The sequence below is a fragment of the Grus americana genome, chromosome 5, assembly GCF_028858705.1.
Source record: "Grus americana isolate bGruAme1 chromosome 5, bGruAme1.mat, whole genome shotgun sequence".
NCBI classification, from domain to species: domain Eukaryota; kingdom Metazoa; phylum Chordata; class Aves; order Gruiformes; family Gruidae; genus Grus; species Grus americana.
Genome location: NC_072856.1, coordinates 20,868,813 through 20,886,161, shown reverse-complemented (window position 1 = coordinate 20,886,161; position 17,349 = coordinate 20,868,813). Strand labels below are relative to the sequence as shown.

At 36.6% G+C, this 17,349-nt stretch overlaps 1 protein-coding gene across 4 annotated transcripts in view; it reads left to right on the top strand.

Annotated features, from left to right (window-relative positions):
• Positions 1-17,349, top strand: part of KMT5B (lysine methyltransferase 5B) — a 30,942-nt gene that overhangs the window by 6,854 nt on the left and 6,739 nt on the right. The window contains exons 2-8 of one of the 4 annotated variants that reach the window (XM_054826917.1): positions 1,602-1,844; positions 2,699-2,846; positions 12,461-12,626; positions 13,940-14,049; positions 15,978-16,144; positions 16,808-16,827; positions 17,013-17,149. In XM_054826917.1, coding sequence (XP_054682892.1) covers positions 1,685-1,844; positions 2,699-2,846; positions 12,461-12,626; positions 13,940-14,049; positions 15,978-16,144; positions 16,808-16,827; positions 17,013-17,149 — 908 coding nt within the window. In that variant the 5' untranslated portion in view covers positions 1,602-1,684. Of the gene's footprint in view, positions 1-1,598; positions 1,845-2,698; positions 2,847-7,975; positions 8,041-12,460; positions 12,627-13,939; positions 14,050-15,977; positions 16,145-16,807; positions 16,828-17,012; positions 17,150-17,349 lie in introns of those variants that run through there. The other 3 variants (XM_054826916.1, XM_054826919.1, XM_054826918.1) reach the window with 3 other exon arrangements.

Here is a 17,349-nt window from a genome sequence, read left to right as displayed (position 1 = left end):
TCCAGTAAACTAGATGTTTAAACTCTACCTTCCCCCCACCCCCAATCTTAGGTTAAAGCCAATCCCTTCCATCACTGGCAGCAAGAAAATTCCTTGTCCACTGAAATTATCTCAATTCCTTTTCTTTATATTAAGGCAGCAGTCCAGCCAGCTTTTCCTCAGTATGATTCTGTTACTTTGTCAATAATCTTATGGTCCTTCTGTGACAATTTGTAAAAAGTTCTAAAACCTGTAGATTTCTGGATGATAGTTCTAGTAAGATGTTTGAGCCAATGAATCTATGAAGTCACTTGTCTCTATTGATTTCTCGAATACCTCAATTTTCTGAATCTTTGTAAGGAACTTGGTTACTGATCATCTGGCCATAAATATTTCTGTAGCTTTAAGTAGCTGGATCACATATGTGTCTAACGGAAATCCAGTATTTTGCTACTCTTAACTGGTTAAAAACAGAATTTCTACAAAAATATTATTTCAAAACATCTGTTAGTTTGTTGCAAATTTATTTCACTAGATTGAAATGCCTGTTACATGATGCTTGTTATCTACTGTGAGCAGAGTAGTAACGCACTCTTTTTTTTTTAATAATAAAAAGAAAAGGCACAATTTATTTTAATGAGGAAGCTGTAGTGAGGAGGATAAATTAAAATCAAGTAAATTAATTACTAATGCAGAAATGCAATTGTAAAATAATTGTGTAAATCAGTGTCACATTTTTTTTCCTGCAAGTTATACAGAGCAAGACAGAGCAGTGTACAAAAGCATTAGTAACTTGCTTATAATTATTTATGCAAAAGGCATTGAGACTGCAGACAAAAACTAGCATATGCTTTGCTGGCCATTTATGTACTGTAAAATTTAATCTCTACTTGTGACCCCACTTACAACTGACGGATTGAGCCAGATGTGTTGTGACTCTTTTTTTGTTACATGGAACAGTAAAAATAGTAGCCTGGGTCCTCTAGATCATTGCTGAGGGTTTTTTGAACTCTAATTGTTAAATAAAGATTTAACATCTTTTCCCCACCTCCATTCAAAAAAATATTGCCAGTTTTCTGGTTGTTTTTTGTTCGTTGTGGTTTTTTTTTAACTGTTTTGGTTTTTACTTCATGGAGGATGTTTGTATAATGCCATTCTTTGCTGTGAGTTCCAAACAGGTTACAGATTAATTTTTTTTTTTTTTAAATTAGGAAATAAATCTTAATTTGGTGCACATTTGAAAAGACTCCATTTTTGGAGTCACATAGCTGTGTGTGTATTTATCCATGTGTATGTATGCCTATATAAATACATAGGTATATATGTGTGTATAGTCCAGCTCTTAAAATTGAGTTGTTCTTAGCAATTTATCAGCTTTAGCATTCCATCTTTGCTTCCAGATGTGGTTATAAGTTGTAAGACAATAGTTCACCTGTGGATATCTGTATTTGCAACAGTTCCCTGTGTTAGTGCTAATGAATTGTTTTTCTTCCTAATGCAAAGGCAGATTACCATCTTTGTCTCCCCCACCCCCCTTTTTTTAATTTCTTTTTGTGAAAATCCATGTCTTAGAAACAGTTTTCTACTAAGTTCTAATCATCTTTATGTTTTGCTTCCAGTAGGAACTGGAACTGAAATTATTCATCCACTTCTCCAAGCCTTTTGAAAAGTGACTAAATGCAACTGAGTCAGATTGTCTGTGGGAATGAAGTGGCTGGGAGAATCCAAGAACATGGTGGTGAATGGCAGGAGAAGTGGAAGCAAGTCGTCTAATGAACATGCGCAGAATCAGACCAAACTGCAGCATGTGGGAAAGGAGAATCCAAAGTCGGGCAAGAATGGAGTTGAGAGACGATCAAGCAGATGTATGTACATGTTTATGTAGCTTAGGTACTGTATGTGATTTGTCTATCAGTTGGCAAGTCAGGCTTCTGTCTTGTCTGAATTCACAGATGAGGTCTGCATTCAGCATATAGCTGTCATCAGAAGTATTAATTATGTTTGTATTTGTTGGATGTGTTAACTCACTTCAGAAATATAGATCTCTTCAGATCAGTTTAAAAGTTAAGTGAGAATAACTGAATGTAAATAATTTTGAACTGGTATAAGTATAAAATACATGATTGGCACAAAGTGAGAGCTAGTGTGATTGGAAGTGGATAACATAATTTGAATTACTAGCCCAACTTTTAGTGAATCCACTTGTAGAAGTAAACCCTATTTTGAATGAAGTTACATATATCAATAGTCATTATGAAATGGTTTTAAGGAACATGGATTTTTATTTCCACTATTGGTCTGGGATGAAGGACTAAATACAAATTCAGAGTAAGTCCTTTATTCAGATTTTGGGAAAATCAGGTTTGAAATTTTCATGGCTTCATCATGTTTATAGGTCAGAAATTTTAGAGGCAGGCATGACTGAACTGTGTAGTCTGGAAAGATGCTTGTAGTTGGGGAGGGGAAGAGAGAAGGAAACCAGAATTAATTAAAGACACCCATAAAATATATTCTAAAATAATTTCTCCATTGGTTGCTGCATAAATGAACAAAAGCAAGAGTGAAAAATGAACTGTGCTCCTGCTTCTTCAGATATTTTATCATCTTCCTTAATTGTTCTATATTTTTTGTCTCCAACCTGTGGCTGTCTGTTCCCAAGTGTAGCTGGGCTTTATAACATTCCTTAAGTGATATCTAATTTATGCTTTCTTATTTGCAGGTAGCGGTGCTTCAGGATTTGAGGGTCAGAGTCGTTATGTGCCTTCCTCTGGAATGTCTGCCAAGGAACTGTGTGAAAACGATGACCTAGCAACTAGTTTGGTTCTTGATCCCTATTTAGGTTTTCAGACACACAAAATGAATACTAGGTAACTTGTCTTTATTTTTCTAGAAAAGAACTGATCTTCTTAGTTGATATAATCAGAGCAAAACTGTGGAATTTCTTGCATGTTTATGAAAGTCTGAAAAAAGGCAATTTGTGAATAGCTTCTGTCTTTAAAATGGTGTTGCATGTGAGACTGGAACTCAGAGCTCTGTAGCAGCGTGCATTTGTAATGCTATCATGGGTCTTTCTATTAGCCCTTGTGTGTTTATGCTGTAGAACAGGTAGTTAATCGACACTGTTTCCTAGCTTAAACAGTTAACTAATCATAAGTTTTAAACCATTTGTTACTTGAAATACTTCAAAGACAGAAGTTAGTGTTTGGGGACTTTTCTGTTTATTTCATTTGCCTGGGTACCACTTGATCTTAAGTTCTTGCAGACCCATGCTGAAGGAATGCTACTCAGATATGTCTGTATGTATAAGATAAATTAATGTGCACACAGGGAACTTGCTTACCAGAATTACACGTGGTTTTACACTGTTAAGCACCTGTCTGAACACTTCTGGTCTAAATTCAGTGTGGTCTTAGGGCTTAGATGTTGCATGCTTCTTCCTGTTTTACAGGTGCACCACTGATTATAAGTATATTCTATGGGTTTTGTTTGCATGCAAGATCTCCATTGCTAGCTTAATGGAGAAGCTATATATAAATTATAAGTTTCTAAGGACAGGAATTGTGTGCTGCTTGTTATACAATAACAAGAGCTGAGGTTTCCAGGCAGCACATCATGGGAAACAGGCTGCTCAACCCTTAAAACTGTCGCTGTGGCTATTTTTAAAGAAGAACAGCTTACCTGTGCAGTACAGTCACATAACCAGAGTATCAGTTAAGTAGGTTTTTTGTATGTATGTAACAAGCTAATTGCTTCAGAAATGACTGCTAGATTAATTGGTGTTGTCACGTAACATAAATGGTTGCTAGTATAACCTGACAGCATGAGTTGCACATGAAATTGCAGCATTGTAGTCCTAATAACTGCAAAGACTTACTCCAAAGAGATTTTTCTTTATGCTGGAGAGTGCAACAGCCATCTTTGAGGATTGCTTGAGTTCTTCCTGTTCTATCCATGCTATTGGTTATAATAGCACATTATCCCCAAAACAGTGTCTAGGTAGATACTCTTGCACTTCAGTTTGGAGTGTCTTTGTATTTCTAGTAGTTAAATGAGCTAAATATATTTGCTCAAAAGACTTTTTTGTTTTGTTGCATGAATGGTAGTCTACAGGTTATGCGTAGGTAGTTAATTCCTACACTTTTTGCTAAGGAAATTATGTATTCATTGTTTAATAGTTGGAGAAGCTACTTTCATAAATGTTTTCTAGTGATATGTTTTCAACACCTAAAATACTTTTTTAATTACTAATTTGAATCAAAAGACTACACAAAGGCTATCATCATGTATTTCTTCCTTTCTCAGACTTGGAGAACAGTTACAGGCAGTCTTCAAGGACAATAGTTAATAATCTTGGAGCACTATGGGAAATACTTAGGTGAGGCTTACAACTTCTACCAGAAACACATCATCTTGCCTCTTTCATACCGTCCTGTTGAGAGAGTTTCTATTGTTGCAATGAAATAAAGGCATCAGCATAGTTCTTCTTTATCTTTTTGGTACAGTGATGTCATCTGCTTGTTACTGTAGCTGTGTCACTTAGATCATCTTCCTTCCATCTAGTAAGCTGTAGTCTTTCTAGAGCTCCTGAGATTTATTGTTGTTGTATGGCTTTGAGGGAAGGCAGGAGGAAAGCAAACATGAAAAGACTAGACCATTTTCAAAATACCAGATGCCAATACCCAAATACATGATTGTAGTAGAAATTTGTTTGGGCATCTTCTGCTTCAGTGTGATGAAGTCATATATAGTTTATGCATTGAGGTGCACTTAAAATAAAATGACCATTTATGATGGCAGGCCAGTATTTCCTGTTCCCTTGTTCTGATTTGTTTGGAGACATACTGTGGAAGTGATTGTGCCAGCATTCTACTTTGCTGTTGGAAACACATAAGAGGTTTGTGTTTTTGCAACTAGTAGCCCAGCGTAAGTTGATGACCACTTACTGAACTTGTACTTTACCTTACCTTTGGAAGCCAAGTCTGTATTTTTGAATGTGTGTCTTCTATATAAGCACTTTCTGTACTTAATTCATTCCTTTAGTTGAAGAGTTTGTAAAGACCTCTTGTTTGGCCTGGAGTATATTGATTAGAGGAAAACTCATAACATTCTAGTAAAATATCAAGATTATTGTTGGAACATCTTTGTTTTCATCTTCTTTATATTGAATTAGTGATATTATGGTAGAGTGGAGACAAGAACATGATTGTTATTTTTCTTTTTCTGGGAGCCAAAAAATAAGGTCCTGCAATTCCTGAATGTCCTCTGTCTTGGGAATTGGGCTATTAGCTCTGTAAGCTGTCAAGTCAATAATGTCTGAAAGAGCTGAAGCCTAGTTCTCAAAAGATTACAGTCTGATCTCCCAATGAATTTGTCCAGTGTTGTTCTGAAATATCTTGTTGTCACCAGGGATTTGATGGACAGCATAAAATGTAGCTGTGGAAATGTCTTCAGTGACTTCATCCAAAAGCAACTTTTTTATGCTCTTCAATTTCCAAGAGAAAGCAGGTTGTTTTCAGAGCTTCTGGCCCTTTTTACCATTGTCATTCTTTCATCAAAGTGGTAGTTCTTATCTCGACAAAATAGTAGGTTAGCAGTTAATTTAAAAAAAAAAACAACCAACCTAACCCAAAACCAAAAACATGTGCATGTGTTAGGAAGTATTATTCTGTCAAGTACACCTGTTCTAAGAGGGTTTGTTTCTTGTAGAAATCCTGTTATATCAGACTTTTTTTTGTGACAATGGCTATCCTAGCTGTAAGATTTACTTAGTCTTGCATGCCTGTCCTTTTTGTAAAAACAAAACTGATTTTGCAAGCTATTACTTCCTAGGTTGAAGGTTGTCTAACACTAGAGATTAAAACTGACACTTGTAAAAAGCCAAGTGAATTCTTGCTTATCTTACCATCTCTTGGTTTCGGTTGCTTTTCCCTAGGCTGAGCGCTGAATCTTGAAGTTGCATGCCTTAATGGCTAATCCACTCTTTACTATCTTGCATATAAATGTTAGTATTTAAACCTTAAGCCAGACTCCTGATTGTATTGCTACTGTTACCAGTCACTGTTGTTTCCTGGTTCCCTAAATCACCAGCATCATGCTAGGGAATACTGACAGCAGTTCCAATGTCTTTCTAAGTTTGCAAGTGATTTAGGAAGTCAAACACATTGTAGTCTGGTTTAGGAGAATCTAGGGGTGTTTCCTAACTCCATATTGCTGCTTTCAGTGAAGTTACAAACTGGTGTGTGGTGTGGGTGGTTTTGTCTGACAATGTGAGACTAAAGGACCAAGCTTTAAGAATTTCCATGTTTTCCATAGCAAACATGAAGTGTTTGGGGATGATGTGTACAGAAAGCTGTTTTCTCTCAACACTGCACCAAGAGCAATTGCTGGCCTTGGTGTAAACAATCAGTCATTCCTCAGCTTGACAAGAGTACGTCACTCTGTCTCTTACAGTCACAGCAATAGACAAAAAAGACAAAGCAGTTCCATGTCACTTGCATTCATGGGTCTGAGCTGAATCTCTTCCGTGCTCCTTAGGTCATTTCAATATAATAATTAAAGGGCTCAGAATTCATCTTGAATGGGGTTTGGAGGTAGAACAAGTCATGTGGCTTCTGCTAAATAAGGTTATGTGGCCATATAGCTCAACTTCAGTGTTGTGGCACTATGGAGATACTGGATTAGAGATACACAGCTCTTTATGTAGTGATACCCTGTTTCAAAACAAAGCTTTTATGTTCTTCAGACCTCAGTGTCTGTGTATTTTCCAAAATGATTTTGTTTGACTTTTCTGTAAAATCTTTCTCCACTATTTTTTTTATTTTTACTGATAACTTAATTCAGTAAAGTCCTCAGCTTGTTCCTGGTTGTCTTCCTTCGCTGTGTGTAATCGTACACAGTGATTACATTGGAACTAACTGTGCTGCTGCTGCTGAATGTTTTGAATGAAGAAAAAAAATCACAACCAACACCCCCCCTCCAACTCCCTCAAAAAAACAGACCACGCCACCCCAAAACAACACCTACCACCTTACTCTTACACAGTTTTTCTAGTTGCACCTTTAACTTCAATAAAAACTGTTCTGTCTCCAAAAGATGGAGTGGCTTGCATCCAGTAGTCATGGTAACTGCTAAATTAAATTTACCATGTGGAGTGTCAGAATAGGAATGAAGGAGAGTGTTGGGTTTTTAGGGGTTTTTGTCTCCTCATATTTATTTTTAAAAAAAAAATTATTTATTATAAAAAAAGCTTATTAAGAAGGAAATTATGTGGCTGTTACAATTTTTTTTTTTTACTTCTATTCTAGGCTGTATTGGAATTTTGACCACATTGGTGCATGTGTAGTTTCAGTTCAAGAAATTTAAGTAATGTGGATTACTTACTTCATTAAAAATGCCATTTTGAACTTTGGCCTTTAAAGAATGTGAGGTTTTTTTTCCAGATAACAACACTGGAGATTAAACACAGAACAAATTGATTTTTATGTAACTAGCTTTTAAGATACTCATACCTACAGGGTTGAGTGGAGGGGAAGCCAAAATGTGCGTTAACTAAATAAATTGTTTCCACTTACTGTAAGTAGATGATATTCAACTCTTGTTGTGCTATCTTGAATGCTTAACAGCCTTGCAGTTTTAGCTTTTGTGCTGGATCTCTGGTATTAGATGAACAGTAACTTGCTGCCTTTCCATAGCCACTTAAATAAAAATATCATCCAGACAAAGTGCGTGCTGTTAAGAGGCGAATGGGATGCTGTGTTTTGACAAATTCACTCTTCTTGATGTTCCCTAGTCAGAAGTTAAGAAATAGGTTTAGAAGTATAACTCTTTATACTCTTTAGTGTAAGTCTAACAGGTACGCTGTGTAGAGTTCCATACTGGATCTCTTGCAGGATCAATTTATCCTTTTTGTTCAAATTCACTGCTCTCAGTGACTGAGACTGAGCAAGGTACTGTGCTTCTGAACTTACCAGAAACTCTCCTTTAACTTCCTTTATAGGCAAGCATCTCACTGACCTTTGGCTTTATACCTTGGAGTTTCAAGATTCTTTAAGTATTCCCGAGGTAAGAGAAACTTGAGAGAGAGAAAGAGCTTTGCTTCCCCAAGCCATTTTCCTACGTCTTCTTTATTGAGACCACCTCAGTTTGCCCTTAACTGGGATAAGATAATCTTCTAGCTGATTTTGAAATTGCAATAGCCATAGCTTTTTTGGATCTTGTTGACTAGGGGAAAAAAATGTTTCCCAGGGAAGTGTGAAAAGTTTCTATTCTGCAGTTTGTCAGGAAGAAGGACTATTATTATTTCTTTAAAGATACTGTGATAGCTGAGTGTTGCATTCTTAGCTTACTTTTAACAACAGACTGTTTTGCAGCAGACTCCATGTTGTATGAGACCTGACCCCTGAAGCTGTTTGTAGGGTGGCTCAAGGAGTCTGTGCCTGTGAGCAGATTCAAACACCAGAGTGTCTTGTTCAGTTTCCATGATGGAATGTAATAAAGGTACTGTTCATAGGAGCAAACCGGAAGTCTGGATAAACAATTCTGATTTTAATTGACTCTGTTTAGAGACTGGGTTGGCTGGTTTGTTTTGTTGGGTTTCTTGTGCTCTTTCTATCTCTCTCTTTCTCTTTTTTGATCTAATCTCCTATTTTACTGACACTTAAAAGCCAGTTTCTTTGGCTCAGTTTGTGTTTATACATTTAGCTGTGGGGTCTTTTCAGGCTCTCTTCATGGTGGTGCTCAAAAACAGTCACTGTAGACTCTCCAGCAATTTTTTTTTTTTTTAATGTTGTGTAAATGAGGAAGCCCCGTAACACCAAAATGATAGTATTTAAGTTTGCTTCTCAAAACTGATTGGCCCTTTGGTAGGTAGTGCATGGGAAAGACTAATGAACAAACTGCTATTTCATGATACTTCTAGGAGAAGTGTCTGTCAGCAGACCCTCAAATTCTTGAGGAACACTCAACTTCTTGACTTTCTTGACACACTGGCTTCTTCAGTGTTTCAAATCAGAAAGTACCTTTTAAAGTATATATATATATGAGATACACTTGTGAAAGTACTGAAACTTTCATGAGGGTTTGGGATTAGCTCATAAACTTTATATGCTCTTGGTGCAGTTTACATATGTTGAGCTGTGAAAAGCTCACTAACTCAGGCTCAGGGATCAAAGTGTCATTCTGTTTCATTCGTTTGGGAACCCTTGAACTGAAATGCTGTACGTCATGATGTTGGTTTCCAGCATCTTTCCATGTACTTGTGGACACTTCTTGCTTGTTTGGATTCCTGTTTGTCCTTTCTCATTATCTCTGTCTTGTCACCATGTAAAAAATATCAGTACAATGTTTTGATAGAGGTGCTGCAGAAGGTCCTTGGTATTAATTTTTGAACCCTTGGGTGCCAAGACTTGTGTTCTTTGAAAAACCCAGTTCCTGTTTCAAGTTCCAAATGCCTGGCATACAGTGTGACATTCATCTAACATTTTAATGTTTTGGGGCTTTTACAATCTCTTCACCTCCTTCCTGTTTCCAGCCTTCTTTTTGGCCTTTTCAAGACTTGGGCGTACACTAACTATTCTGCTTCTCAGGAATGATACTACATGAGTTTCTGCTAGACAATTTAAAGGTATTCCACCAGCAGTGTGGAATGCTTGAGACAAGAACCCATAGAAACAGCTGCTGAATATGATCCATAGAGGTATGCAGGTGACTTTTAAAAGATTGGGGCCAGGTTCTGAGCTACCTGGGGTAGCTAGTCAGGTAGACATCTGGTCAGCCTCTGAGAATGGTATGTTGTGAAAGACCTGAAATATGAGCATCACTTTGGGGCTATAAGATGTGTTTCTAGTTGCTAGAAAATGCAGGGTGTTGATTCTTTTTTTTGTAGGTCTTGAAAGCTACTCTTTAAGCTTAGCATCTGCACTGATGCTAATGCAATTTTGAATGTGATGGTTTTTCCACCTATCTTTGCTCCTGCATGTCGCTTAGCTAAAACAGAAAAAGGTACGTTTCAATGTATAACACAATATGTAACGGAGAGGGCAGTCATTCATGTAGACCAGCAAGAATAAATATAGCTGAAGACCAATTTTAGCTGTAAATCCTGTGACTTTTCCTCCTGTTAATATTTGCAGATAAAGATCTAAACAAAATGTTGATCTATCATGTTTGTGCATATTGGTGTGCTTTGCAGTTCTCATGATGTAAGTACCATTGGGTCCTTGTTGGGAAAACTGTTTCTGATTGAAACTGCAAATGATACCAAGTCCTGTTCTGAAACTAGTCAGGTTCAGTTCAGGCTGTATCATTTTAAATTCCCTTAATGTCTGAGGAAGCTCTGTGAGTTATGACTGTCAGATCTGGGAGAAGTCTTTGTTTTTGCGAGAACTGGGAGATGTTCTTCTTGTATCTAACTGGCAAGTTGAGGGAGACAAAATAATAATGATCAAAAATAATAACAATCATGTCCTCTGTAGTCTGCAGGGAGTTTTCTTCCATGATGAGGTCTCAGCAGCTTGTTAGGCAATTAGCTTTTTGGGGATATAAGTATATTCTTTACTAAAGAACTTGATTTGAAGCTTCTTGACGCGGTATGTACTACAATTCTAAGTGGACATCTGTGTCTTGACTGACTCTTGCTATCTTGTTAGATGTTATCCTAGCCAGAAGAAAACTTACCTAATATTTTCTCAAACTACTTACTGTATCTTGTTCTCTGAAAGCTCACAGGTTTATGCTGATAATTTTTGTCATGTTCAAAAAGATGTAAAAAATTGCTTAGTTATTCTATTACAAGGAACTTTTTGAGATGGAGAATGCAGAGATGATGTGTAAAAGCAGTAGCATGGAATGCTGATAACCTGCACTGCTGCCAGAATTGATACTGCTGTTAGGAGGTCTTTATTGTATCAGGAGCGTAAATACAGCATTTTACTTCTAATGAAGGAAACTGAATCTTCATCATTATTAGTTATTTTTTATTAAAATCTTACTATTTTACAAAGTGAAATAAAATTGGGATGTGCAACACAGGGTATTTTGTTTCCTTCAGACAAGTTGAATAGAAGTAGCAAATCTTATTCAGTCATCTGAGAAGTTACTTGCAACGTTCCGTGTTCTGAGATGAGGATAAGCCAAGTGATATGGTAATTTAAAAAACAGGGTATCAGTGAGGGAGTTGAAGTTTCCTTCCATCAACTTCAAGAATTTATTTCCCCTTGTTTACTTTTGTCACCAAATACAGACTTCATTTGGTAAGTAAGAGGAAATAAAATCAGCATGGTAACACACTTCAGGCAACAAGTAATGAGACTTAGCCGTATGGATTTAATCAAAAGCTCTTAGCTTGTTTAACACTTTTGTCATGTGCTGTGTAAGCAAAAGGTGTGAGCTGTAAAAGGAGCTGTAGAAAACTGTTCCTCGTGACCCTAGAAAATTTTTATCCTTGTGAAGAGTCCCCTGGGGTGTGTCATACACTTTAAAAGTACACACACCCCACCTCTGCCCTGAAGTGGAGCATATATGGGTATGTGCCGTTCTGCTTTCTCTTGATGGTTTTGCAGCTCAGAAATGGAGCTTCTGCTTCTTGTAGTCATACAAGTTTTTTTTCTGTAACCATTTTTTTCCTGTTGAAGATATGAAGATCTCAGGCTTTGGGAAGAAGACAGAATTCCCTGCTAATGTACAGGGGTTTATTTTCATATTTTTATCTACCCATGCTTTTCAGCTACTTGTTTCCTGTAGCAAATGTTTTGGGGAAAAATTCTTATGATCGCACTAACTTGTGGAGCTTTAGTGTTCCACAGATATAGTATCTATGCTGTGTGTTACTATTTACAGATACTTCTTGTGTAGTCATTGAGGTGTGTTTTATATGAATGCAAATGTTAAGTTTGCAATCTACATAAACCCACTTAGTGGATTTGTCAATATAATAATAAGGATTTGGGTTGAGCAAAAGTTGATTTGAAATTACTCTTCAAGATAGTTGTGCATTGCTTCTGTTTTGAGATTTCTTAATTGGTCTTTTCAGTTGCACTATCTAATTGTTTGATCCCTATTTAAAAAATTGAGTATAGTATGTGAGGTTGTAGAGGGCTTAAAGTAAATTTATTAAGAAAGTAAGGACAGTAATACTTCTGTTATACTAGTTCTTTAGCTGCTTTTTTCCACATGATAGGCATTGAAAACAGTGAAATGTTATTCTGTGTTGGTTAATCTTATCAGAGATTTCTTTTATAAATAAATCATGTGTCTCAGCAGAATGGAGGGTTTTGACGTTCCAAGTAGTATGCGTGGCTTTACCTCACCTCCACCATTACCTCAGGAAATGAAGTCCTGTGATTTGAGTACATAATGGTCAGTTTCTTTATGCTAGGAGTTAAATATTTATATGGCTAGCAAAAGAACTCTCACTGTGAATGACTTTGAGGAAGAATTGAAAATGAATAACAGTGGACTGGAATAGCTTTATTATTTATTTCAGATTTCGACCTATTAAAGGAAGGCAAGAAGAACTAAAAGAGGTGATTGAACGTTTCAAGAAAGATGAGCACTTAGAAAAAGCCTTCAAGTCCTTGACGTCAGGTGACTGGGCCCGGCACTATTTTCTTAACAAGAACAAAATGCAGGAAAGGTTGTTCAAGGAACATGTAGGTGTATTTGTAATTAATGTGCTTTTTCAGATGGTTGAAAGGCTAAGAAAATGTAAACATTTCTTAGGAATGTAGCAGTAGTAAAGGAAAGTAATCCACTGCTCTATGTTATTTGTTTGATTGCTTTTTAACAAACTTCCTTTGTTTTTTTAAAACCCAACTAGCTTTCCCCTCCCCCCCCCTTTTTTTTTTGAGTTAACTTACCAGTACCTTTTATTTAATAGACATGTAGAAAGGAAAACACATTTGCTCTTTTGCTGTTGGATTAAGTCATAAGCAGAAGAGAGAAGACCTACTTCTGGGAGTTTCAAGGACTTCTTTCCTTCTTTGGAAGGGTTCCCCCCTCTATTTGTTTTGTGGTGTTTGTTGTGGTTTGTGGTGGTTTGTTTTTTTTTTTTTACTTACAGCTATTGTAAATCAAATTGTGTGACAAAGAAAGGTAAAGGAAAAGGGAGAAGCTTTGCTACCTCAAAATACCTCAGTTGTTTTGTGTGTAGGGGTTTTATGTGGGAGTGTTATTCCCCTCTCTCCACTTTTGACACCCCAAATCCATTTTCTATATAGCATAAAGGATGTTGACTCTCAAAGTTGTAAGGAAATAGTAGTAGTTAAAGAAAAAACACACCACAAAACCCCAAAACAAACAAAAAAACCAAACCCAAAAAAACCCCCAAAACACACCAAACACCACTCCTTCAGGAGTGAGTGTTGTTTTCAGACACAACCAAAAGGAATTTGGCCTGCTTTACAGTGCATCAAATCTAGTTGTGTAGAAAAAAAGTAAGCAGCAAATTCTGCTTTCCCAAAGTGTTTTTTGAGTAATACAACCACACTTTAACTGTAAAGAATTGATCCAGCAATCCCTGAATTCAGTATCTAGATTTGTCATGGAAGTAATATCTTTTTCAGAACTGGAAAGAATAAAATTGGATCATGTAGATTGTTAGGTCTCGGTGGTCCTTAAAGATCTGAGAAGAGTTCTTGAATGCAACTACTCAGTGACTTGAAGAAGAAATTATCTTTTTTCATTGGTTGGGCCAATTTTGTACTATCTTTAATTTTTTTTAAACTCTTTGGATAGTCATGTTATCCCTGTCAGGATTGCTGCAGGTCACTTGAAGAAATAAGATTAACATGCGTATAGCTAAAATTTATAATCAGGAATGCATTTCAGCAAACATCCCATTGCAATATCAATTTTTTGTGTGTCTTTTTTGTGCAGTTCACTGACTTTCATTATTTTTATATAAAGTTTCTCACTGCTTTTGTTTGGCTTGTAACAGAAAAGTACTTTTTTTCTTTCATTGCAGGTATTTATTTATTTACGAATGTTTGCAACTGACAGTGGGTTTGAGATACTGCCTTGTAATCGGTATTCTTCTGAGCAAAATGGAGCCAAAATTGTTGCAACGAAAGAATGGTAAGAAATATAGTTTACTGTTGCATTCTAATTTTGTAATTTATTTTGAAAGATTCTAAAAAGATAATAAAAATATGATTCAGAATTAAAACTGCAAGCAGTGAAATACAAAGTTTTGTATTTTTACTTACAAGTTACATTTGGTGTCTGTTTTTGCTAAGTACTTAACACACAATACACACATCTGTAGACATTCCTTCGCATATTTGGATGTAGCCATACAGTTTTCAGTATACAAGGTTTTTTTAATCTTGTTTTCAGTCAGATAATTATTTTCCTCTAATCATGAGCTGTTGGCCTCCTGTGAGAAACACGACCATGTCAAGAATCACATTATGCTGGACTTATTATACAACAAATAATTGTGGGGGAAATGAGTTTTTCACCTTTGTGAAACTGAGGGCTGTTATTTGCATATTTTGATTGTGCAAGATAAATCTCTTCTGGAAACACAAAGCTGGAACCCCGGTGTATTTTCTCCCATCTCATTTTGGCACATCTGAGTTTCATTATAAGCGTGTCTGTTGCAGCACCAGCAGATGCCTGGGTTAATTCAGATTTGAAAATAAATTTTCCCCTTCCTTCCCTCTCGCCTCTCCCCATAATTTATATTTGTTTTGCTTTGTGGCAGTACATACTTGTAACAGCACATCTGAGATGATGATATGCTATAATGTGTGGGCTAGGATTAAGTGGCTAGACATTACGCTGGCAGCATACCAAGTAAGCATGCTGTTACTGTGGGGCTATGGTCTCAATGTGTAGGAGAGTAAGCTTTAAGAAGGTTGAGGCCAGTTTCTAGCTCTTCATGACTGTAGCTGGCAGTTCCACAACCACGATATAATCAGTTTGGGGGGTGGGGGGGGGGTGGTTTCAGTTTGAATTCTCCCCTTGGCTGATCCTTTGGGGTGGAAGCTTTGTATTTAGGTGTGTTGAAAGTTGATTAACTTTTCATGCTCAAACTCTTGAGTGACCTGAGAGAGAGCAAGACAGAAGGGCTGCTTCTTAACCCTGTCAATATCTGGAGAACTATTGAGACTCAAAACTGATAGTTCTCAGCATTCTCTATAAAAGAGAGAATTTTCCCCTTGAAAGGCTTGGCTTCTAGTTTGTATCCTTCGTGTATATTTAGTATCTCCATATTCATCTGCATCAGAGTAATCTCCCCAAAATTCGGAATGGCTACTCTAAGGATCAGTGGAAACAATGCCCTTGCAATATAATGGAAATTGCGTGCTCCTTCCTAGGCTGAGTATTCGTTGCCTCTGATCTGCTGTATTTATGATGGCAGATTGTCTGTCTGTACATGAAGGCATTGCGGTTTTGTTGAGTTTTGTTAGTCATTGTGTCATCCTCTCACTCCCCAAATGGTCTCTTTCAAGAACCAGCTTGATGCTGAAGAACTACACATGAGAGAGGAAAACATCTTGTGTGAATTGTGGCCTTTTTTAAGAAGCCGTGGAGTTCTACGCATCTTCACTATGCTGTATTTTTCTGGCCAAAGGAAATACTGTAGGAAATGCAAACAAGCAGCTGGAGGAAGTCAAAATGTCTTAAGTGCTGATGGGGAGGGAGTGTGCACAAATGAAAAAAATCTTGCTTTTGGTTTTAACAGTAGAAGCTGAAGTAATGAACTCTTGCAATTTCTTGCTTGCAGTCTCAGGAGATTGTAGAAACAATGGTGGTAATGTCTGTCAGAATTGATGTAATTGATTCTATACAGTAGCATAAAAACATTTATTTCATGTCTGATAAAAAGTCTGTTTAGCCTAATATCCTGTCTCTAACTGAATTAAAACATGAAGCTTATAGGGGTTGAGAAATGGTTTACAAAACACTTCCTGTTATTGACAACTTTTCTTTTTGTGAAATTACTTTGTAACTTTTGCATATACATTATTATTTCTGCTACCCTTTTTACACTAAAGGAAACGAAATGATAAAATAGAATTACTTGTGGGCTGTATTGCTGAACTATCAGAAATGGAAGAAAACATGCTGCTGAGACATGGGGAAAATGACTTCAGTGTCATGTATTCTACACGGAAAAACTGTGCACAGCTGTGGCTTGGTCCTGCTGCATTTATCAATCATGGTGAGTAGTAAGTATTGGAAGTGTGTGGAAGTGCATAAGCAATTCTGCTCAGAAGTGTTGTTTGATGTGAGCTGAACACACAGGACCTTAAAGAAAATGTTTGAATTTGGCATACTGGATTACTGTAGGACAAAATCCTGTTGGGATTTTCCCAGACCAGAGCTGATCGGCTGTGAACTGGGAAACCCATGGAAGGCTCTAGGAAGTGATGCCTTCTTCCTTCACAGAAACTTTGGAACTGGCAGCTAAATTAGTGGAGCATATTGTGGGTTACCTTGAATTCTTTGTGAATTTAGTCAACAGTGATGTACTTAGGTGAACTTCTTATGCCTTCTTGAACCTTTTGCACAGAAGCTTATCTGATTTTGTTTCATCTGTATGCTGAAGGAAAAGCAGGTAGGATTTGAGATAAATCCTATTACCTTAAAGAGGAGGGAAACTGAACATTTGTGATAGCATAGGGAAGAGCTCAGAAACCAAACTATATCAAAATAGGTATCTTTTGATGTATAGCTTTGTGCAATACTAACATAACTCCCAGTGTTTAGTTGAGATTCTACAGTTATTGAAGTCAGAGTGAATCCTTACTTTAGATATCTACAACTATTCATGTTTCAGGTCTTATCAACAGTTAATTGACTTTATCTTTTGGACCTTTTTCAGATTGCAGACCTAACTGTAAGGTAAGCAAGAATTTAAAAGTAAATAAATAAAGTACCCCATGTTTTTTTCCCATTGTTCCTGCACCTTTTCCTTCCCAACTGTTACATTTTTTTTTTTTCTTACTCGGATAGTGTTCAACCTTAATGCTTAATTTTTTTTATTTTTTTTTTTTTATTCCTCCCCTTCTTGTCATGTCCTTCCCCAGTTTGTATCAACGGGCAGAGATACAGCATGTGTAAAAGCTCTAAGAGATATTGAACCTGGAGAAGAAATCTCTTGTTACTATGGAGATGGGTTTTTTGGAGAAAATAATGAATACTGCGAATGTTACACCTGTGAAAGGTATGCATTGACGTAAATAAGTTTCAAATGGAATTGGGCGTATTCATGATATATTTTGTGAAACCGAAAGTCCTTGATTATAAGTACTCAGACTTTTGGACACATTGTAATTGCTTTCTAGCTATTTGTTGTAATGATTTTTTTTAATATTACTGAAAATAGTCATGTTTCCTGAGAACTCTTGTATTCTGTTTTTCTTC